The sequence below is a fragment of the Squalius cephalus genome (assembly GCF_949319135.1).
Source record: "Squalius cephalus genome assembly, chromosome: 5".
Classification (NCBI taxonomy): domain Eukaryota; kingdom Metazoa; phylum Chordata; class Actinopteri; order Cypriniformes; family Leuciscidae; genus Squalius; species Squalius cephalus.
Window position 1 is genome coordinate 27464852 of NC_137126.1, and position 25187 is coordinate 27490038.

At 36.8% G+C, this 25187-nt stretch overlaps 1 protein-coding gene and 2 long non-coding RNA genes across 3 annotated transcripts; all 3 read left to right on the plus strand.

The window, feature by feature from the left end:
• Window positions 1–7666: 7666 nt before the first annotated feature.
• LOC307158239 lies at window positions 7667–8218 on the plus strand. The gene is made up of 3 exons (XR_013821206.1): window positions 7667–7719; window positions 7820–7876; window positions 8134–8218. It is a non-coding gene; the product is annotated as an uncharacterized lncRNA (long non-coding RNA).
• Window positions 8219–13623: 5405 nt separating this feature from the next.
• On the plus strand, window positions 13624–15751 carry LOC307158238. Its single transcript, XR_013821205.1, has 3 exons — window positions 13624–13767; window positions 14026–14084; window positions 15691–15751. It is a non-coding gene; the product is annotated as an uncharacterized lncRNA (long non-coding RNA).
• Window positions 15752–16694: 943 nt separating this feature from the next.
• On the plus strand, window positions 16695–21746 carry LOC307158237 (E3 ubiquitin-protein ligase RNF144A). The gene is made up of 3 exons (XM_079870652.1): window positions 16695–18735; window positions 20078–20131; window positions 21014–21746. Exons 2-3 carry the CDS (start codon window positions 20117–20119, stop codon window positions 21485–21487), a joined length of 489 nt encoding a protein of 162 aa, XP_079726778.1. The 5' UTR covers window positions 16695–18735; window positions 20078–20116; the 3' UTR covers window positions 21488–21746.
• Window positions 21747–25187: the final 3441 nt, after the last annotated feature.

The window sequence follows — 25187 nt, forward strand, 5'->3', positions numbered from 1 at the left end:
TTTTAAACATGAGATCACAAAACAAAAAGCTTATAAAAACAATACAAATTTTTAAGCTTTTCAAATACATATAACTGCCCTGATACTATAAACTTTCATTTCTGTATCTATTTTTTATTTTTTATTTTATTATTATTATTATTATTATTATTATGTACATTTATACTTTAGTTGTTGTTGTTGTTATTCTTTGGTTTATACATTTTGAATTGTATTCATTTTGATTTTAGTTGCGTTGTACTTGAAATGTTTGTAATTTAACTAAATAAAAAAAAGGGGGCGTTGTCCATTTTTTTTACAGTCTATGCTCACCATCACACACATGACCAGCATAGGCCAATAGTGAGCCTACGTGGTGACGTACAACCCAGAAGCGCTCACCACATAGGCTCACGCACATAGACACACACATGACCAGCGTTGGCCAATAGTGAGCCTACGTGGTACAACCCAGAAGCGCTGCACTGTTACACTACGTGAATTCACTCAGGCCCACACAGAAGAAAATGAATAGTTAAATAAAGTCGTTATTTTGTTCGTTTTTGCACACAAAAAGTATTCTCGTCGCTTGATAAACTATGGGTTGAGCCACTGTAGTCACTTGGACTATTTTAACGATGTCTTTACTAACGTTTCTGGGCCGGCAAGTTTCGATACCATAGAAGCTTATGGAGGAGTGAGACAGCTCTCAGATTTCATCAGGATTGTTATTTTTTGGACCAAATCGTTAAATAAAATTGTTAAGCAAGAAGCCATTGACTTGAGTGGTATAAACCAGTGGTTCTCAAAGTGGGGTCCGCGTGGACCCCTGGTGGTCTGTGAACTATAGCCAGGGGGTCCGTGAAATAATTTATAACAGCCTACCGTTTTTTCCGGACTATAACTCGTGTTTCCTTTATCATCTGAAACATGCTATTTATTCCAAAGTAACTTATATAATGCCTTTAACCTCAAATAATCTAAAACAAGTAGGCACTTAAAGGTTTCTATAGATATATAATCTATCTATATTTCTTATTTCTGTGCGTCAAGTAGGCCTATTCACTGTGTTTTAGTTTATTTTGGGGGACAGAACCCCGCATCCTGATGTTTTCTTTATTTTTAAAAGGCATACCCAGCTAACACACGATGTAACAGTTACGTAATGTATTGTACTTTTTGTCTTCACGTCATGACTTTACTAACTGACAACGTAACTACAACGTCGCATGCTCGGAATTTCATTACCATCATATTACCAACCCACAACGTCGTCAGTACGTCCTGTCGGTTATAAGATAACCAACAACGTTCCAGATACGTACTCTATTCGTAATAACTTGGTAATTTCATGACTTACTGGCAACGGAACTGCAACGTCACGGGCCCGTCATTTTAATTACATTTAATTAATCTTATCAGACTGCATTTCTATTAAATATTTTATTTGTTTCAATAGGTTGTTTGCATATGACGTCACGTTACTGCGTTGCCATGGCGCGAAATGCAGATGGAGGGCAGGAAGTGATTTGCTACATTTAGGAAGCACTATAACAAACTCAAAATACCTATGTTTTGCGTCGTTTATGGTTGCTCAAATCGATCAAGCCGAGAAACCATGAGGAGTTTTTATCGTGTACCAAAAGTTGTTGTTCATAAGGGGGAAAAATGCAAGAAATTGACCGAAAACCGCCAGAAAAATGGCTTGCAAACCTACGTCTGCGGACTTGGGTAAAGTTGGTTTTATATTCGCATATTCGCAGACTTCCGCGTTCAATAACTCGTGAACTAAACGTTGTTGCTACACAAAACACCTATGACCTATCACATATAACTACAGATAAAACACCAGAAGCTACAACATAATTTTCCTCAAAACGATCTTTCCTTCGCACTGGACAAAATACATTGATCTCTATGCGCAGGCTGCTAAGAAGGGACCATCTGCAAAGTGCAAACCCGAAGGAAAGCTCGTTTTGAGGAAGATTTAAATATTAAAACAATGTTATTTGTGTAGTAACAATATTCAGCTCATGAGATATTTAACGCGGAACTCCGCGAATATAAAACCAACTTTACCCAAGTTGCATACTTAAAGCTGCAGTCGGCAAGTCTGGCAGATTGAGTGGACAGCCAAAATTTTGAATGTTTACAACTCTCATGCCCCTCCCCCACTACCAACGAGCACCCGCCCATCGTCAGTGCGTGTGTACCATAGACTGTAAAAAATAGGTGTGTACCTGATTTTCTGTGAACGCGTCCGTCTCTTCAGCATCGATCAACACCATGGACTCGGAGGAAGACTGCCCTGTCTAATCTATCCATAGATAGCAATAACCGAGGAATTGGAAGCTTGTTAGTAGATTTTCTCTCCGCCATCACGCTTCGTACAATCTTCAGGCGAACTTCAGGCGTGTCGTGTGCATGTGATATTGTAATGTGCGCGTCTGCGCGAGGGAGGGGGGATCTGTGGCGTGTGCACGAACTGTGATTGACAGTCAGATCTCACACCCCCCTGCGCTGATTGGACCCGATGAGACGGGAGCGGTGGATTTTTGCAAAACAAATACCGGTAACACGCTCCAGGTGGAGTTAGAAGCTCGGTTTTTTTTCTAAAACCACCTTATTTATGTTGTTCTGTCGGATTATAGAGTCAATTTCACTGAATTTGATCAAAAAATTACTGTAATGTTTTTTCAAGTTCCAAAGGCTGTAGTGCTCTCCCAGTGACCAGACTGACTTACTACAGGTGAGACTTTGACAATACCTCCCTAACTGTACATACAGCACACAAAAATGCACATGGAAAAATTACAGTAATTCACCTAAAGTATTTTTTCATGTTCCAAAGGTTATAGTATGTTCCTAGTGATCACTCTACTCAATTAACTTTGATAAATGTATTAGGTAAAAGTATGTATTAGAACTGCTGTTCCTTGTACATTTCTTTCATTGATTAAAAAAATGCAGATATTTTAGGTTGAAGTCCAAAGTAGTCGATTGCAGAGTTCACACGCATAGGTTTAATACCTATGATCACGCGCGTGAACTCGGCAATCGACTACTTTGGACTTCAACCGAAAAACAGGATGTAAACAAAGGTATTTGCGCTGGCTTAAATAACATCATTTTTATACATATCTTTCACATCTACTGCAGTCAGACTCACTCGTGTTCACTCAGAAGGAATCACTCACATTTTCTGTGCACTTGTAATGACACATCAAGGATGTTAAGAGGCTAAAAGCAGGTTTAGTACTTGCCCCATTGAAGTCAACGGGGTGCAAATTTTAAAAATAGAATAACTCGGTGTAGGCAACACCGATTTTTGTCGTTGTTCTCTGTATTGACAGCACTCCAAATGTACAAAAAAATGAGCTCAATGTTAAAATTGACCGGAGTTCTCCTTTAAGGCCACAATACCTCTTGTGGTCTGGGAATGTGCCACACAGGATTCAAACCCACAACGGTTCGGGGCTCGTGGCATGTGGTTTAGCAGCTTGCGCCACTCAGTTGACGCTGTCTTACCAAGCTGCCGAGGAGAGGCTTAAGTGTAAGAATGAGCACACAAAAGCATGTTAACCAGATTAGCAAGCTAAGTTAGTTTAATGCTAATGTAGTTTATGGTTAGCCTGATAGCTGAAGAGCCACATTAGAAAGAATGGCATCTGGTTAGCATGCTAACCAATTAGCATGCTAAGCTAACTACCATAAGGAGACAAATACAGGTCAAATTTGGAGAAAAATATATCGGAAACGGTAGCGAAAATCAAAAATCTGTTCGGTCACTTCTGTGTGGCTCGGTCCAAAGATCATCTTAGCCAATTTTCGTAAGAATTGAACAAAATTTGAATGAGGAGTAGCGAAAAAACTGAACACTGTACTTTTCAAAATGACCACTACTGTAATGGGCAGAGTCTTAATGTAAGATATTGATTGTGCTCATCATAATGAGTGGAATCAGGTGTACTAAGTTTCATTTTACATCTATTTACATTCACATCTAGATCAAAGGGTTCAAAAGCTATAAACCTTTTAATGTGGAATTTTTGAACTGGTGGTGGTGCTATAGAGTTGGTCCTAGAAACTCAAAAATTGGTCCAATTACTATTCATTACAATCACTACAAGTGTGGAAGGTCACAACGTGCCTAAATTCAGGGTCCGAATGTCAGCCGCATAATTGATGGAGATATGCTTCAGTCTATCTGTGTAGAAAATGTGTGATTATTTATTAGCCAATCAGAATCATTCAACATGAAGCAATGACAAAGCTTAGACCTTGGTGAAGGGTATAATTGCTGTGATTTTTGTAAATATAAGGGTGTCAGCACTTTTGTTACTGTAATCACTCCTTGTGATTCTTGAAGCTGACTTCTGCCTGATGAAACTGCAGCCTATCTTCAAATCTATCAGTAAAATTTCCTTTAATTTATTATAATTCTGACTCTTGTCTTAAATTGACTGCTTAATAAATCATATCTGGTCCTTGGGTCTTTAACTGTAAGTCCCAAAATACAGATATACAGTGGTAATCCATATTGCAACAAGGACAATAAAGCAGAAGTTTCAGCAGATATTCTTTAATGATGTTCCACTGTTTAAGGTACACAGTGAGCACAACCATTGGGCATCTTTTCCAGGTAGCTTGTCTGGTGATAGTCCAATGCAGCATACACTGGGTACAATCTTTGGCACTGTTCACATTGGTAAACATGACAAGGACTAATTATGTAACAAACCACTAACAGTTATGTGTGTTAACCAATTACATAATGCAATGAATAAATATTAAATAACATGTTCAATTGCTTAAAGGGGGGGTGAATTGCTGTTTCATGCATACTGAGTTTTTTACACTGTTAAAGAGTTGGATTCCCATGCTAAACATGGACAAAGTTTCAAAAGTTAAGTTGTATGTTTGAAGGAGTATTTTTGTTCCAAAAATACTCCTTCCGGTTTGTCACAAGTTTCGGAAAGTTTTTTTCGAGTATGGCTCTGTCTTACGTAAGATAGAGCGGAATTTCCTTATATGGGTCCTAAGGGCACTTCTCTGCGGCCGCGCGCGCACTCGCAGACCAGAGAGAGAAGAGAGCGAAAGCAGTACGTTACCTCAAAGCGCTATGCTCGGCTTTTAGGGAAGTCAATGTCACCAAAGAAGTGGGTTTTTGGTTGGCAGGGCAAGACAACCCTGCACAGATTCCCAAAGAACCCAGCGTTAAGGGAATAGTGGATGGAGTTTGTTTTTTCGAAGCATCAATGGAGGTTGTGCACGACTCTTTGTTCCCTGCATTTCGACGATGATTGTTTTATAAACAAAGCCCAGATCGACTTATTTGCAGATCGTCTAATGCTTAAGGATCGAGCAGTCACGGTGAGTAAACTACTTCAAATGTCTCTCTGTGTTGTTGTTAGATCAGTTAGCACAGCTATAGCACACGGCCCGCCCCCAGCCGCTCGGTTTTTTCCGGAAAGACTCGGTACAGCCAATCTTTAACTTATAAATATAATAAAACTAAAGACGTTTTGGAGATATGAAGGATGCAATACTACTCTATAGGTACTCAAGATTAACAGGAGATTGAGTGAAAATGAGCATATATTTTTGTTTATAATATTTTTATAAACTATATTTTTGTTTACCCAAAGTAGTCCTGACTGAAAACATTTGAAAAAATTGTATTCAAACACACATTTGTTTTAACGTCACTTCACTAAAAGAAAATAAAAGTAAAAAGTACTTGACAAAACAATCAGTTAAAGGGTTTATGATAATATAAGAACAACTTAAACCAAGAGAGGATCAACAACAGCAAAATTTTGAAGAGGTGAAATTGAAATATTACTCTAACCACGAAGAATTAATTACAACTTTTATGTATAATCCCAGTGGTATTCCATGAACAATTAGAAAGATAATAGAAATAAAACAGTGCACTGTACAATATCTTGAATGCCTCCATGATATTGTTGTACAATATCTGTCAGATTTGCTAAACCAATGCGTACAGGTTCAGTCACTGCTGTTAATAACAATGTAGCCCCTATTAATGTACTGCAACCTTAAACAAACAAAACCCCTTTTAGTGAATTACAGTATTATATCATTATGTAATACAGTATTATTAGGTATTTTCAAAATTTCACGTGTAGTAGGCCTAAGTATGGTCACTAGGAAAGTACTACAACCTTTGGGATATAAAAAAAAACACTATAGGTGATTTACAGTTTATTCCATAAAAATATGTAATAAACATATGTAATAATATGCTCATTACATAAACATATTTGATAATTGTACAGTAAGGGAGGTATTGTCAAAATGTCACCTGTAGTAAGTCAGTCTGGTCACTAGGAAAGCACTACAACATTTGGAACACGAAAAAATACTTAGGGTGAATTACAGTAATTTAAAAAAAAACATATTTGTCAACTGTACGTACAGTAAGGGACTTTTTGTCAAAATCTCACCTGTAGTAAGTCAGACTGGTCACTAGGAACATGCTACAACCTTCGGATAGTAAAAAATCCTTTTGGTGAATTAATGTAATTTTATTCAAAAAATATTTATGTACATTATGTATAGTGAGGCAGGTTTCCTAAATACAATCATTAATGCACTTTTTATTGTTGCTAAAGTACAATCAATAGCATTAGAACACATAATGTGAGAGATATGGTACATCTGTACTTCGCAAAAATTTAGTTGTCTGTTTGCACACAATGAAAAAAAAATAGAACTTTTTAGACGGTCCCTATCTTGGTTACCACACTACATTGAATATTCTACTAAAGTATGTATGCATTAAAAATATACTTGCTCATTTTGATCGATTGTAGAAAATGTTGTAGTTCACAATCTTTGTTGTCAATATCATGTAGCTGCTTCGAATCTGAAAAAAATAGCTTTATTGACTATTTAATTGAAAAAGTTCTTTAACGCAAATGTGCGAATATAAGACCAACTTTACCTAAGTCGTCTGCGGTCGGGAGGAGCCGAATCGGAAAATGCCCGTGTGTGCAGTGATCACATCATCAAAGGTGAGTTAATACAACTTATGTGGCTATGTTTGTGTAACGTACCAGTTTCCAAACTTTGTAAAGTCAAAGTAATTGTTTCTTCTTTTCTTTGAGTTTGTAAGTTACGTTACCCCTGTAACTGAAGACAAACGCGTAACGTTAGCAAAGCTACCTACAAAGTGTTTTGAGGGTGCTGCCTTCAGTGCTTTAGTGGTGTTTCGGCGGACCTTTGAGAGTGGTTAAAGGAGAACTCCGGTCAATTTTAACATTGAGCTCATTTTTTTTGTACATTTGGAGTGCTGTCAGTACAGAGAACAACGACAAAAATCGGTGTTGCCTACACCGTGTTATCCTCTTTTTAAAATTTGCACCCTGTTGACTTCAATGGGGCAAGTTTTAAACCTGCTTTTAGCCTCTTAACATCCTTGATGTGTCATTACAAGTGCACAGGTCATGTGAGTGATTCCTTCAGAGTGAACACGGGTCAATCTGACTGCAGTAGATGTGCAAGATATGAATAAAAATGATGTTTTTTCAGCCAGCGCACATACCTGTTACATCCTGTTTTCGGTCGAAGTCCATAGTAATCGATTGTGGAGTTCACGCGCATGATCATAGGTACTAAAGTTGCCATGGAAACGGCGCGGCACCGACCGACCGCCCCACTGACTGACTGACTGACAGAACTCCCTCTCTCGCTGTTGTTTTTCACTGCTTTCAGGTGAGTTTAGTCTCAAAATCACACAAATAATACACACAATTGTTCTTGACACTTCTCTTACTTGTAATTGACACGCTTCTGTTGAATATTTGCTTTATAGAAATGGTTTAGTGTCTTAGGAAAAAGTCCGTTAGCATCTCGACCGTTTTCAGAAGAGGTAACGTTATGCTAACTTCATAGCTTGAGCTTGTGATATGAAAGTTTAGGCTTTTAATCACATTTTATGGGTAGATGAGAGGTTTTGATAGTTTTGTAAAAAAATAAGTTAGTTTGGAAGTGAGCTCATTTATTTAACATAAATGATTGTATTTAACATAAACATACTCGATGACGTCACTTACATGGAGTGTGAAAATTGGCTGAAACTAACTCAATGGTTAACACAAATTGATAAAAATAGTTCTGTTATTTCAGCAGCAACAAAATAATCCTTCTACAACAGAGGGGAAGCTCCACGACTTCAACATTTCTGAAGAAAGCTGCTGCCAGAGAAGTTGGAAACAGGTGAAGTGAGGAAGCTCATTAAAGCTACACTGTGTGAATTTTTCCCCCATCTAGCGGTGAAATTGTATGACTACCCAGTAAATATTAGTTTCTGTTCCTTTCAATTCCGAGGGCGTTTTAACTCCTACGGTGGCCGCATTATTCCAAGATTAACATGGCTTCCAGTTATCGACTTCGTCCATGACAATAATAAACAATACGTCTAAAATGAATAAAACTACAGGACAGATGTCAGGAGGTAAACGTCACCCTTGGAATCGGCTATCCCAGCATAATCAGATTAGGCTAACGTTACAATGTGTACAAAGTAAAAGCAATTAAAAATAACTCAAATTTACAGTGTCCTTTTTTTATATAGCTTAAAAAATTGCGCCTTTAAAACTATTCATTACCTGTGATCCGTCGCAGCACAGATTTATGTTACAAGGTAAACAATACTTTTTCACCATTGACGCGAGGATGAAGTTATACTAGAGGTCGTTCTGGCGTTATGCACAACCATGCTATGGTTAGACAAGCAACTATAAAACTTCGAATTTATACAAATAGGCTGAGTTACCTGTCGAGAAGAAAGCAGGCAACTTCGGCGTCCATTTTAAAATCTTTGCTCCTCATGAGCTTTTTCTATCTGGGAAAAGTTACTCCAATATTGACTTTGGTCTTGCTGATTTGCCTGTTGCGTTGACGTTTTAATTCTCTCTTTCAAAATCAAATGTGAGTGAACACGCGCACGCACACACACACACACACACACACATCTTTCAAATCTGCCGGCAGTCGCGACTTGCGAGTAATCTCCCCCTCGCATTCGTCACGGTGTCACTGAGTGAAAAACGCAAAAGGCGAAGCTTGAATTACAGGTATGTCCCTCTTTGGCTAATGTAGTTTCAAGATGGAGGGGCAACATGGCGACCGGCATTCGAACCCCTCACCCGTATGTACTTTCAATGGCAGATTATAAACTTACGAGAATACTTTATTACTTGAAAGAAGTAAATATACATTAATGAGCACATATATTTTTGAAAGAACTAAGTGTTTTTTGCTAAGAATCAACTAAAAAAATTACACAGTGTAGCTTTAAATAACTTCATATCCATTTTCTCACAATATTTTGTCACCTACTGTATTATCACCATGCATCTGTTATTTTCTTATTTTTTAAATTCTCATATTTACATTTACATTTATTTGTTTAATTATTAAGACACCATTTTAAATTGTTTTCTTAGTCTGTTCATTTGTTCGGACAGTTGCACCACCACCTGACATTTTGGGGGTTTAATGCTGCCTTCAGGAATAATCATAAATAGGCCTAGTTTCCTAGTTTAAAAAAAATGGACATCGTAATCATGACTTCAGAAGAAGAAAAACAAAATATGTATTATTAAATGTACAAAAAAAATGATTTCAAACTAAGGTTTTATAGAATATAGTGAGACATGTCATGAAGTTATAAAATTATTTTAAAAGGAAATAATGTACTTGCCACAACATAACTTTTTGACAATGTTTAGATAAATATATGAGCGATTTTTAAACAAAACTGTCTGCTTATACAGATTCTGTCTTTCAGTGCTAATTGCTTTGTGTATTTAAATGTTAAATGGGAAAACACTCAACTGTTCTTTTTTCTTGCATTTTTCTTTTCTTATTCTTGCTTTGTTATTAGGGCCACCGAAATGAAGATGTGTAGGAGTAGTTCGATGTTCAAGCTTTTGGGGGAAACCTTGTTCATTTAAATGCTAATAAACCTGTTTGCATACTGTTTTTGCTGTTTGTGCTTTTGTTCTATAGTAAATTAACTAAATTAACCAAATTTTGAGTCTGTATCTTTCATATGTCGTTGAAAATGTCTCTAAAATAGTTTTGGGCCAATGAGGACAAGTTCAATTAGACCACTGCATGTCCGCCCATATTATTAAAAACTAAAATGACCAACTGGTTACCAACACACGAATCCACAACGTTGCCACGACGTCGCAGTTACTTACTGACAACGTTACAAAGTTACGTCGTGGCAACGGATCCAGGAATTTCACTTTTTCGGTTTGCGAAAGTTTGGTCACCAGATTACGTTGCAGTTACGTAACAGTCACGTATTTGTGTTAGATGACATTCTGTAGTTATTTTTAATGTATACACAATAGACAGTTTACCATTTTGAATGATGTAGCCTACTCTTATCTGTATGACCATAAATTAGATTATTAATTTGTTTCCACAGCTGAGGAAAAGAAAAAAAGAAAGTGATCGCGCCGGCGCCTCGCGTGCGTGCGCGCGTGCGTGCGTGCGTAATATGTCAGTTTTAGCACTGCTAATTTGATATCGCAGCCTCTTAGTTATCAAAATAAAATAGTCAACCAAACTTATAATCTGTGCAGTTTCGATTCAAATTAATTTGTTCGACTTGGTGACGTTTAAAATAAATGTTGTCTGTGCACTATTATGATTATTATTATTGTGATTATTGTTATTATTATTTTATAGGGTACTTATTTTCATTCTTGTTTTTTTCTGAATACCATTAATTTAAGGGTTTGCTGTGGAGTGAGGGGAAGTAATAGGCTACGCCTCAACAACGCAACAAAGTTTGACACACTCAGGTGCAACTTATTTTCTGGCAAATACGGTAAATTATAAAATGGTGCTGTATTACATTATAACATTATTACAATGGATTCCTATTCAACACAAATATACTGTATATACTGTATTTTTTTTTCTAATTACAATGAATATTAGGTCAATTTAACAACACATAAGATAACTTTTCCCTAGCAAGATAAACCCCTCTAGCAAGATAACTTTTGGGACCTCAGTATTTAGAAAACCCTGCATACGACCCTGAGTAGAGACCATTTTTGTGCAAAAAAAAAACAACCAATATTTGTTTTAACAACATTAACTTTGGGCTCGGTCACTGTTATAAATATGAGGGGGTCCTTGAGAATGTTTTCCCCCTGTAAGGGGTCCCTGGCTCCAAAATGTTTGATAACCCCTGGTATAAACAGTGGTAGGCCCTATTTTTTACAGTCTATGGGTAGGCCGTAAAGACACCCTAAAACAGTTTTATTTTATATGCTTACAATATGTTTCATCAGTGCTGTCGAGTTATTAAAGTAATAGTCTCTTTTAATACAAAAATATGTTTGTTAAATAAAAAAAACATTACTTTTTCTATTTAGGCTTAAAGTAAACGTTGTATGATGTTAGATCTTTTAAAGTTGCACAAGTGAAACAGTATAAAAATGAACAAAAATTAATATACAACATTTAACAGCATATATAGCCTATTATATGTACTAAGAATGCCAGATAATTATTTTAAAAGTCTAAATGCATATTAGACAAAATAAATAAAAAATTATTTGCTTTTTATTGTGTCTGACGGTGTTGACAAAAACAAAGTAATAACTGGTAAAACGCCTAAAAAAAACAATATGAGGAGGTTGCACCTAGCTACATTGCTGAACAACAGCCAAGACCTTGGTCTATAATGATATAGCCTACTTTCAGATTTTGTAATTTAACTAACTTTTTATTTTATCGAAATTCCCAAGAATCACTGATGGAGGCCTATTATGTAAATAAAATGAAACACCAGATCCTCGAAAGAGTTACTCCGCCTCGCATAGCTCGTGTTAAAAGGTGAGATGTCCTCTTACTCTGTAGGCTACTCTTCACATATCTCCGATTATGTTGATCCCCTTGAATAAGCGATAAGCGATATGTTTTGAATATGAATCGATAAACGAATATCATGTGGTCCGACCTGCCATCCATAAGTTTATCACTTCTGAATGACACCCAGTTTGAACAATTTATTATTGTACGAAACAGATAACAAAGGCATGGACTATCCCTGATTGTAGACACTCATATTAAATCACAAACAAACGCTATAAACTTAAACAGCTCCTCGCCTGAATGCTGTTATTTCCTGATGTTGATCTAGGAACATGTACTTGATGAAATCTCATTCACCACGCATGGCGTTCTCAGTAGACATTAACCTGTTGTGGCACAACAACGGTGAATGTGATTTCACGGTTTTCACCAAGTAGGCTAGGGTACACAACATGTTACTGGATCAACATCTTTGTTGATCCTGGAACAACATCGCTTCCAAAGCGCCAATCAAATTTTAGGGACAAGTTTATGTTACAGTTTATGTCCAGTTTAACAACCAACAATGTAGAGATAAACTAGCCTACAAATGGTTCGAGGTTACCAATAACTTTGTCAGTAGGCCTATAGGTATTTAATGTGAGGTAAAAGTGATAGCCATACGTATAGCGGGGTCACCGTGATTTTGACCCTTTATTCTTTAACGTGCGAAAATTTCGGATGCGAATTTCGGACTCAGTGTGCAACCAGGTTAGGTGCTAATACATTCACCCATTATTTCCCTCTGATTTAAGGGATACGTTATGGGTTATGTTAGTTTAGGGGTAAGGATAGGGCTAGGATTAAATTTTTGTACTGAAAGGATCAGTAAAATATGTTGATTCAGGAACATGTCTTACTTGGCAAAATCACGGTGATCCCGCTATACGTATGGCTATCACTTTTACCTCACATTAAATAGCTATAGGCCTACTGACAAAGTTATTGGTAACGCACCTCGAACCATTTGTAGGCTACAGTTTATCTCTACATTGTTGGTTGTTTAACTTTCATGTCATGGATTTGTCAGAAGTACAAATAAGCAGGTATAAATATGTCCTGTCAGAACCATGCAGCTTCTTCGAATTGTTCGTTTGTTTGTTCAAGATGGCGATATCGACTTTCTCAGCCTAGTCTTATACTTCAGTTAATTCTAAGAAATTTTAAACAGTTATAATGTATTAAATGTAAGTTATTTAGTTAAATACATTAATTAGCCTAGAAGTAATACTTAAAAGAAAAGTTTTTGATGGTTAAAAAAATTGTTTGTGATCGCAAAGATGAAATAGGCTATAGGCTAAATACAAAAATGATCATCTGGCAATTGCAAGTGCAATTAAATAACAAAGTGTAATATACCTACTGTCAGACCTGTATTACAGACCATCAAAACCTGACAAATACAAGTATAGTATATACAAAGTATTTTATTGTATTTTTAAATGCACTGCTGTAATCTAAAAATGATCATATTCATTATTTTTAAGATGGGAATATTAAAATATATGTGACTAAGAAACAATTACCTATAACTAAAACTTTATTATCACTAAATGCTAAATGCAGATGATATCACTTTTTTTTTCCGGTGAATACCATAATCGGTGAATTCCATTCTGTCCCATAAATGACACTTTGTAACCTTAACAGATAACAAATCTTGCACTCCCTTTTAATGTCAGATAAAATGATCCCACCCTGTCATAATCAGTTGAGAAGCAGTGAAAAACAGGTCAGGTTGTGCTTGACATTAGTGAGTAAAGACAAAGTGAAAGTTATGTGGTTCTTTGGTATTCCCCTTCATTCAAGCTGTGATTACAAGCAGGAACATACCGGTTCAGGCACAGACGTGTTTATGATCTGCCAGTGAAGAAGGTATTTGTTTGCTTTTTAATGTTTTGTTTAGTTACTTCACTCTCTACATGTTCTGTTATCATTGTGAACAGTCAGTTCAGAGGAAATTGACATTTGTACATTTATGACTTGTACACTAGGAATGAATAAGTGTTGTCTCGTCGTTGTATTAAGAATTAGGCATTGACTAATGACTGATTTGAAAACTGTGACTGTGTTGAATATGCATGTTGTTCTAATTTACTCTAAATTACCAGTATTTCTCTGTATTGTTCTCAGGTTTCTCAGTCTATCTGTGGATGTGGAACAGGACATTTTAGACCATGAACAGTCCAAAGGTAACGAACACTTTTATTTTTGTTTCATTTTCATTTTATTTTCATGAATTTGTACAATCTGCACTCAAGGGGTCTGCACTGAGTCTGTAGACTTGGAATTAAGCCTTTCCCCGTTATTATTTGATTCACGGGATCGGACACCAGTTATCTTGCCAAGAAAAATCTTTATTCTTATATGTCAGGAGTGAAACTTGAGAAGATGTTGTATTCATGCCAGGTCTCTCCGTTTCCTTGTTTCTCTGAGTCAGTACAGTAAGATTGAGCTTATATACTACATCACAGAGAGACTTACAACTTCCTTGTAAGGTAGCAAAACATGTTGCTTGAGCTTTAAAAATGGAACGTATATGTCATGCTTACACATGGCACAATCCACTTTCTATATTAAGAAACTATCCTTGGTGTATACATTCGTGGTACATTTGCATCAGATTGCACACATACCTCTAAGCAAAATATAGCTCATCCCAGATCTCTGCTCAGCACACATGTACAACATACTCTGACTTCACAAAATACATTATGAAATTATTATGAAAATGATAAAGAAAAAGAATACTAAAAAATAACATTAAACAGTAATTTTTTAGTCTTCAGTGTAAAACTATTTTTCCAAAAAAGCCGTAATATGTACCGCAATATGTTGTTAGTCAAGTCGTGTACTTATACAGTGAATTTTATAACACTTCAATAAGATATTATAATAAATAACTTTTAGACACAAATTTGCCTCTTTTTTTTGCTCCACCAACAAAAATATATCCAACGAAGCCTGCAGCACAATTTATCACTGTATTGCATCTCCAACCAACACACAGTTTCCCTGTTACCGAATGATTCAGTGTTTTTGATAGAATCAGTTGAGTGAATAATTCAATGACTCAATCATAAGGACAGTGGCTGTGTTCAAAACCGCATACTGTATAGTAGGTACTACATTTGGTTTTAAACTTGCTTCACAACCATTAAAAAGTATGTTCTATATAGTATGAATGTATGTAGTATGAATGAAATTCGGTTGTACTAAATCTGCCATGTTGTCACTGTCATGTGACCTAGCTGCGTTGATTCCCTTCCATTCACAAATCCTCTTCCATGGCCTCATAGTATAGTAAAGTGTTCTTAGTTAGCGCACTTCAGAATGGCTGCATCCGAAATCACATACTTCCCTACTATATAGTAGGCAAAAAAAAAACAGTATGTGACAAGAAGTACTGTATGTCTGAATTCATAGTACTCATAAAAGAGTAGGCAAAAAGTATCCGGAAGACCTACTGCTTCAGGCAAGATTCTGAAGTGTGCATATGATGGACACTTTACTATCCCATGAGGCCTCAGGAGAAGAGTTGTGAAAGGTAGTGAAGCGACGAAACTGATGCTGGTAGGTCACATGAAAATGACAACATGTTGAATGTACTTCGTCTAAATTATAATCATATTACACACATTCATTCTATATAGAACATACTTTTTTAGTGGTTGGCTCATAGTGACCAAAGTCATTTGTTGCCACCTAATACTGACATAATAATGTATCCTGCAGCAAAGGGTCTCTGAAGGACGAATGTTCACTGTTTGTCTGACTTTTTAGTGTCCCCATTGTCAGCAGTCTGATATCAGAAAGCTGGATGGTCAGCGTGCGGTCTGCAGGTCTTGTTCTAAAGTGAAGAGGTGCGTGTTTCAGTTCTGCTGGGCATGTCAGAGGGAATGGCCTCGCAATGCTTCGACCACCAACTCCTGCATGCTGCCGAACTGTGCGCTCCGTGCTGCCCTCCTCAGCGTGAAACTGATCAGTGAACCGCAAAGTTCGGTGAAAGGATGCCCGTTCCTCAGGGCCTGTCCTGGATGTCATGCCCTACTAACACACAATGGTGAGGGGTGCCCTAACATAATTTGTCCACACTGCAACGAGGAGTTCTGCTTTCGCTGCCTGCGCCCAGAATGCTATGACAATGATGACTATGACAGTGATGATGATGATCATGTTGATCCTGAGCCCTGTGTGATAGTGGATAACACTGAGATTCTTCGACATCTAGAACTGTAGTAGTGGATAATCTGAGGATAAACTACTAAATACTAAAAATAACATTTAATTTAAATTTGATTGATTTAATAATGGGAAAGGAAAAGAGTAATTTCCAAAGAGAATAAATTTTTACTCCAAAAGTTGTGTTTTTCTCTTTTCTTTGTAAGCCAGAGGTGCAGAAATAAATACAATTATAATTAGGTCAAAGCCTGATGATTCAAATAATTGTTTAAGAGAATGAAGAGAAACATTTTGGAACTGAAGAATTTATATTAAATTTGTGATTTTGGTTAACTGTAAACTTCTGCATGTAATTTAATTTCATTATTTGAATTAGGGTGACCACCTGCTAATAAGCCCAAGGGGGGACAAGGGGTATGTTTCTGAGGGACAATGTCGGACACTGCCTGGCGCGGCGGTGCCCCCACCTCACGGGCAGACTCACTGATAGAAGTTTACCCATTTCTAGCACATACCACCTTACATGGTATATTAATAATGCCCTATTCCCCTAAACGTGTAATTGCTGATGTATGCTCATGAATAGGCCAACCAATGTTTTTTTTTTTTTTTTTCTAAATAAAGATTCATAATATTTTGAACATTCAGTGAATTGACATGCACCACTTAAGATTTACTATTTAATTTGATTTATTTTTCATTACAATTTATTCACTTTAAATAAATTATCATATAAAATTATAGGATTAACAGGAATTGTAGTTGCTCAACACCACAGGAACAGTTAAAAAAATATTTAAAAAAAAAATACGATTGACATCGTATTCCCCTCCATGTCGATTGAGAAGGACGTTTTGCAAAGGTCACAAAAAGCCCTCTCGGTATCCCCCTCAACACCTTTCGGCCACAAATATTCATTTTCCCAGTCTTTCTTGTACCCACACCTTCTCTTTTTAATTGATGATGGTGGTGCCTCTCAGACTCAGTCTCTTTCTCCATTTTTCAAATTGGAAAGCGCGCATCTAAAAGTTCCTTCCCAGTGTGTCTGGTATGCGCGTGCGTGCGCTGTCATGACAACAACGAAAAAGTTGACAACAACCTAGTCAGCAGTTCAACTGAAGGGTGGGTGTGGCAACAATAGCGTGTTGAACTGTCAAGTAATGTTCGTTTGTCTGCTTGGGACTCGAGGATATAGCGCGACCAACTTTTTTTTGGAGCAAGCATAGATTATGCGTGACGCGGCCTCAATTTGCGGGACACATGAATTGGGCTTCAAACGCTGAGCGCGCACGCGCATACCAGACACACTGGTATATTTTTTTACAGTCCATACATACAACCGGCACATCCGGGAACTTAACTGTAAATTTCGTAACCGCCCCTTTTTAGGGGAAAACAAACCAGACTTCCCATAGACTTCAATACAAAATAGCGGCACAAAACAACGTCCGTACACAGCTGGAAGACGTGTATAACTTCAGAAATCACTTAGATGAAATATGTAGAGTAAATATGTCCACCCTGCCTTCCATAGAGCGTGAATGATACATTTATAAACTTAATTTGGGCAACTTAAAAACATGTCCCTAACAGCGTCAAGTTGGTCTAACAACCCCACCCATTGGCCAGAAGTGTCTTAACTGGACATTTACTCGTACTTCATCGAGTCACCAGGTAGCCAGTGAATAATTTTACTTAGGTTTTAAGAAGTAACGTTAAACATCTTTAAATGTATAATATTATGTCTTTATATTTAGAGTGGCTACTGAGTGCACTTTTCTGTCCAGCCATACAACTAGCCTGATTTAGCTTTCGATAGCATCATCCGTAATTCATGATATTTCCATAACAGCAAGATATTGATGATGATGATGGCAGGCAGAGATGGGCATCAATACATGGAAATGTATTTAAAATAAAATAAAAATACAAAATACTATGTGGAAAAATGTAAATAAATACAAATACATAATAGGAGTAGCCTACTGTGTGAAAAAAAAATGTTTAAATACAAATTACATGTTTGTAAGGGTTAGTACACGTCTTCAGTCCAATACTGTGTATGGCGCTCGCCGGTTTGTTTTCCCCTAAAAGTGGGCGTGAACCTTTTCAGAGACGTTCTATGACGCTACGCCGGTTGTATGTATATGGTGATCACCTAATTTGAATAGGCAACAAGAGTATCTTGCAGATTTGTTGTAAAAGCTGCAGTGAATCTTGACATTTTTCGAGAATGGAAAAGTACCTTAGAACATATTTAGATTATGGTAAAGAGGATTAGGATGCAGTAAAACAGATTAATAATTACAGCATTGATGAGTGATCAGAGCCAGAACTTCCCTTCACTGGTCAGCAGCTGTCGCTATAATCCATATCACGAAACATCCGCAGGCATCTTTTAAATTAATAGTATTTTTCAAGAAGAACAAACAAACAGCCAAACAACGACACATACAGGTTTATACCTTCCTCAGATGAAAGTAATTTTTTTGAAGACTGTCAATATGGTATATTTTGTATCTATTTTATTGTCTGCATAAAAACTGAAAGTGAAAGAAGCAGGTCTGTTGGTATTCCCCTGTTTAAGCTTACAGGAAATAAACAGAAAGTTTCGTGTCAATATACGCACAAAGAAGTGGACACAACACTGTGAGTCAACAGGTACGTAAAGTTAGCCTACTGATTTAATTTTACTTCTAGTTGTTTGCTCTTCTATAGGCTTACATCCTATTGCAAGAGTCACTGAATAGAATTCAGACTTTTCGAATTCAGTCTTGTTCTTGTTGGCAAAAAGAAATAATGATGTTTGAAGTGCCTGTTATTTTACACCTTAGATGTTATTCTCGTGCGTACATGATTTCTGTCAGGAGTGGAAGACACCGATTTACTTTAAAAACTTTTTTTGGCTTGTCAAAGTTCAATTTTAGTATGGCTGTTACATCAAAGCAAATTTATCCACGTCTAAAAATGTTTTTTGATTGATCCATACTGGTGATTTAGCAATGTATAAAATCATGCAAATCATTTTGCTAAATATTAGCCTGAATTGGCAAGCAAGCTAGTTGTCCAAAATGGCAGCAATGGGGCAAAGTGAGCCAAATGCTGTGGGTTAAATTGAGCCAGCGTTTTAACTTACCCCACCATAGAGCACTGCAAATTTAAGTTAAATATCTGAAGTATAAACTAGTATAATTTCAATGTAATATGAACTAGTTCAGTTTATGTTTATATGATAGGAACAAATAAACTTCTCTGATAAGAACCAAAAGATGCTAAATCATATATATCTTTCCACCTGTATAGTCCCTAATTTGCCTAACATGTTAGACATTGCAGGAAAAACTACCATGCCAAGAACCTTTTGACTAAATTGTTTATTAGTTTCAGCGCCATTTATTCATTCATTCTAATTATGTTTTTTATTTAATTAAACTCAACAAACTCTCTGTTTAGTCTGTTTTTGGGAAGGTTAGAACTTTGGTCTTCAACTTATTGTTTCAGAAATGCAAACATTTCAGCTTCATTTGGTTGGTTTTATGTTGTTTAAGTTAGCTTTAAGAAAATAAATAATTATGACTATTTATAACAAGAAATTTGGTTATTAAAGTAGTTTTTAAAAGAGATAAATTATCTTTAAAATTTCACATGGGTTTGATTCAGATTCAGTTGGTCAGTTTACACCCAGATGGTGCTACTTACCCACTGACTCGGATCAACTTACCCCTAATATGGGGTAAATTTAGCCATATTTTTAGAACCCTTTGTCAGATGTATTCTGATCATTTTAAATGATAGGGAACATTTCTTACAACTTTCATTGTACTCCTGCCTAATTATCTCTTTTCTTGAGGACCACATAAGTAAAAATGGCTCATCTTACCCCACTCTCCCCTAATGTCTGTGTCGGTGTCCTCAGATTCCCTGCCAGCACAGTTTTCAATACCTTTGTCTTACCTTTTCCTTTCTAATCCGTTGACCCTCGTCTACTCTCTCTCTCACTCAGGTTTGTCATCTGTGAATGTAGTCCAGGAGGATTTGAGCCATGAACGTTCCAAAGGTAGATTGACCGTGCGAGAGCTCCGATATCCATCATGACGTCAGACATTTCGTACACGCTATTTTTAGGCACTTGTTCTGACATAGTATAGGAGGGGAATTAAGCTCTTAGACTTCATTTAGCACACTATGCCAAGGGGTCTGATTAACTGTGACGCAGTTTTCCACTGATAAGTGTCTAGAAGAGCCTTCCTGGGTTAAAACTTTTAGGGTCATTGAGCTATAGCTATCATTTTAGTTCTATTTTAGATGTGAAAATTGTGAAAAATTTACTGCTAAGGCAACTAGTAAGATTAGTTTTTTTTTTTTTTGTTGTTTTTTTGCAGTTTTGATTCTGTAGTTTAATGAATAAGCTTATGATGTAACTATGTCAGGGTCAAATGCTTCAGATTTGGGTTGTAAAGTACATGAGTCATTGTACTCCCATACTGTTCTTGATTAGGCCAGAGCATTATTTAAGGTAATTGTACTTGAAATAGGCCTACTTTTGAAGAAAAATACTTGTACTAGTTTTATTCCTTTAACTAAAATAATTTATTTACCCCTCAGAATGCAATTGCACCTTCAATTACGTCAGTCACTGGTCATTGTGTGTTTGTGCCTATATATATATATATATATATATATATATATATATATATATATATATATATATATACAAAATCTTAACTACCTATTGATTTATGTCAATTTATAAAGTTTAAAAAAAAGTATTTATGGAAATTGTAAATATTGTGCAAATGTTCACTCAAATAAATAGTTAGCTGGATACTGTTTTTTAAAAAAAAAAGTGGAATAGCAAGTTAATGGAATCTGTGAAGTAGGGCCCCTCTTTATTTATTTGTGTGACCAAATCCCACAAATTTTTTTCCTCATTTCCCAGTGTCCCATTTGTCAGCAGTCTGATACTGGCATTCTGGATGGTCAGTGTGCGGTCTGCAGGTCTTGCTCTAAATCGAAGCGGTGCGTGTTTCAGTTTTGCATGGCATGTCAGAGGGAATGGCCACGCGAATCTTCGACCACCAAATCCTGCATGCTGCCGAACTGTGCGCTCCGTGCTGCCCTCCTCAGCGACACAAAAATCAGTGACCAACAAAGCTCGGTGAGAGGATGTCCATACTTCAGGGCCTGTCCAGGTTGCAAGGCCCTGCTTACACACAACGGAATAGGCTGTCCCAACATTGTCTGCCCTCATTGTCATAGACACTTCTGCTTCCGCTGCCTGCGTCAAAGGTGCTTCGGGATAATAAATATTGAAGCCTTAGCTCTTACCCATAGGCTGTCCTTCTTTCAAGGTGATGTAAGTCCATGTAGAGTGGTGGACAACAAGCAGAGTCTTACAGTTTTGGGACTGTAACAAGAAAGTTTTGAACACAAATGACAACGCTGAAATCATACCTAATGAAAAACACCCAGTTAGGGCCTATCCTATGTGACTTATTAAGGAATACTGCAAACATGTTATTTTAAAATTTGCTATTCTTGTACATGTTTTGTAACAGGTAAATAAAAAACAGTTTAATGAATGTACCCTGGATTATTTAGAAGTGATTCAGATTATATTTTTTCAAATATGAAATGCTGACTACATATTAATATCAATAAACATCTTTTTAAAATCTTACAAAATCTTTGTTTATTCATCAAAATCAGAATCACGATCACGTCGAGCTAGGTGGGCATGATTTCAGTAACGTGATCGAGTTAGCTCAGGCTAGGGAGGTAATGCTATAACGTTATGCTACTGACAGTACCTTCTTATACGCTTAAAGTGCTTTTTAGCCCACCTGGAATGCCACAGGTTTTCTTGGCTGCATCAGGATCCATCCTGCACATCTGCATGAATGAAGCTTAGTTATCAGCATAGCAGCTCTGAAATAACTTGCTTTGATATGCCATGTAGATCTAGCCTACATCATTCATCCAAATATGAAAATACTCATCCACATATCAGTCCCTGACTATTTTTTTTATTGTGCTTTTATATAAGGAACAATTAAATTTAAGTTGTTATTTACTAGAAATCTTTTGCTTGACAGCCGTGGTCGCTACATTCACTTTAATCGTATGAAAAAGCAGCTTAGGGGCCAATCACAAAATAACACGTTTTTGTTTAAAAATTGAAGAGAATCGGCACTCTGGTTACTTCCGGTTTCTGGACTGGCTGCAGTAACACGTCTCTGTCCATGCGGGGGCGCTCGCAGGCGAGTGCAGAATGAATGGAGGTCTATGACGCTAAATTGAATCCTCAATTGAATCGTTTGCTTTATTATTGTATAGCTTCTTATACCTTTTAGGCTACTTATACTTTTATAATGACTATTGATCATTAAAACTGACATTTAACAAAAAAGGTTATGTCATTTTATTTTATATATTTAAAACATAAAATATTTTATTATACATGTTGCCTACATCACTGTATGTACATATATAATAAAATAAAATGACTCAACCCTGTCTCTTTTTGCTAAATGTTAGTTTTAATGATCAATATTATAATGTTTTTTTATTTATCATATTTCAAAAATGAAAACAAAAAGAGTCAGGGTTGTGTTTTATATTTCGTGTTGTTATAAATATGCAGTGAATCAATTGCGTTGCCTGAACCACATTTGTGTGGCCATTATGTTTAAGATTTTTTTAAATGAAAATGAAAAGAGGCAGAGTGGTGGTTTATAATATATTTTGTTTTATTTGTAGCCTAGATATACATAAAGAGATAACCGGAGTAGCCAGAGCGAGCTCGAGTGACGCTATCAAGTACGCCGCTGTTCCATTTCAGAATTATCGGACTTGCGTCCTCCCGTCCTCGGGAGTTCGTTCTCTTGAGTCGAACTTGTCAAGTCCGAACTACCAAGGACTCAAGTCCGAACTTTGCATACATGGTATTGAGAAACCTTCTGCCATTAAAAAAAAAAAAAAAAAATCCTTTTGTGTTCCACAGAAGAAATAAATGTATACCGGTTTCAAAGGACATGAGGATGAGTAAATAATTGTAGGATTTTCATTGTTGGGTGAGCTATTTTTTTTAAACATTACTGCAGTTTTACAAAAATACTGCATACACAGACACATTTTTGCTGTATTTGAACATTTATAAACTTTATCAGTTTTTAATAATTTATAAAACAGTTTTACTATGATAATGTACTAATAATTCTTTGACTAATAATTCAAAATTATTTTAGACAATGTTTGAGGCTACCTGTATCCCCCCACCTCATCTCTCTCTCTGATTGGAGGTAAGAGGCTTGCCGGTTGAAGCTCAGCACAACCCAATCTGACTAATCTGATTATCTTAAAATGGACTCCTATCAATCATGAGCTAGCGTGAGACACACACAAGCAGGCCTAGTGCTAGTGAGATCAGACAGTTACTTGTTCCAACCAGCAACAAGTTAAAAGTATTGGGCAGGAAACAGTCATGACCGAGTGAAAAGGTTTGTGTTTATGTCCCCTCAACCTCTTGACACTATTATGACCTTGATCAAGACACTTGTGGTGCTGTAACATGTCCTGAAGCACTGAAAAAATGATGTAAAAAAATGTGAATGGGTGGAGAGTGAGACAAAAGATATATGCGCTTTGTCTTTCTCTGTCTGGCACAGCATGTTGGGTCAAAAGGTGAACTTTGTTTCCAGTGCTCCAACAGCACTCTGATTAATGTGAGCCAACCACATACATAGTGTTTAATAGGGCTGTGGTCAAAGCTAAGCCAATATTGCCAGTGGCCGCATGGAGGTCTTCTTTCTGTAGGACCATTAATGGGGCCAGTAAAAGGAAAGGAACGATTAAACTGGATCAAGTGACAGGCGGCAACATTCTGTCAGGAAACAGACTCGAAGAAGTAGGGAGTAACAATAACCAGTCTTCATTTAAACTGGTTGATGGTAAATACGTTGCAGGCAGAAAACAACCATGAAGATGATGAAGCAATGGGAGACGGGAGTAAAGAATATGCACAACTTGGGTAAGTCCTAGTTGAGACCAGACAATGATAACGTGTGTGTGGGGGGTGCAGGCTTTTGTAGTGTGGCGCAGATGAGTGTGATTGCTGGCAGGTGTGGGTGATTATGAAGTGAGTGCAGGTGGGAGCCAGGGAGGATGATGGGAAGTGTAGTACAGAGGTGACAGGTGAATCATGACACATTAAAAAACAGACCAAACCATTACTTTACTTTGAGGGAAAAGAATGGTCCAAAACATACACCACCATTCAAAAGTTTGGGGTTTGGGGTAAAATTTCTGGATTCTTTGAAAAAAGCATTTATTTGAAATAGAAACCTAAGCCACTATTATGTGTCTGATCTCTATGGCTAAATGTCAGATTTTCACATTTAATCGTTTTATTGCCTTGGGCCATTTCTATTTTACAAATCAATATTGAATATTTTGGTCAAACTAATTTGAATAAAGTCCCAAGCAATGCTCCAGTTTTGGAGGGCTGCTCAAGGATATAGTCAGGGCGTAATCTTCACAGGCTTTGACCTTAAAGCGCTTACCACTCCACAAGCTCTGAATGACTATACCTCACAGCTCCCTCTCTCTTGTTTCATATATCTCCATCCTTCCATTTAATTTTTTAACAGCTTCTCATAATAAGAGCTTGCTGACTTTGCACCCTTTATCCAGGTCTTCTCCGCCTTTAAGCACTTTTATGTCTGACCCACAAATATCAGGCTGAAAAGTATTTTTTATGTCAAAGCAAACTTTAATTTAAGAGTGTAATAGTGTTGTGTTATAGGACTCAATGTCACAATGAACAAAGGTATCGTGGCTTAGGGCTTCCTGGGAACTCAAATCTCATTTCACCTGCTGGGCATTCCTAGCCAAGCTTATACACTCAAGAAAGATCAAGAAGAAAGGAGGAGGAGCAGGAAAGAATGAGGGACACACTGACACTTGGAAGTTTTTTAATGTAACATGAGGACGTATCACACTAATGGTTTAACACCATCATCTTAAACCTGTTGCAGAAGTTGTGCTGTGTGATCTTCATATTGTCCGATTTTCTGTTCATTGTGTTAACTTGATGCTCTTTTACTGTCACAAAG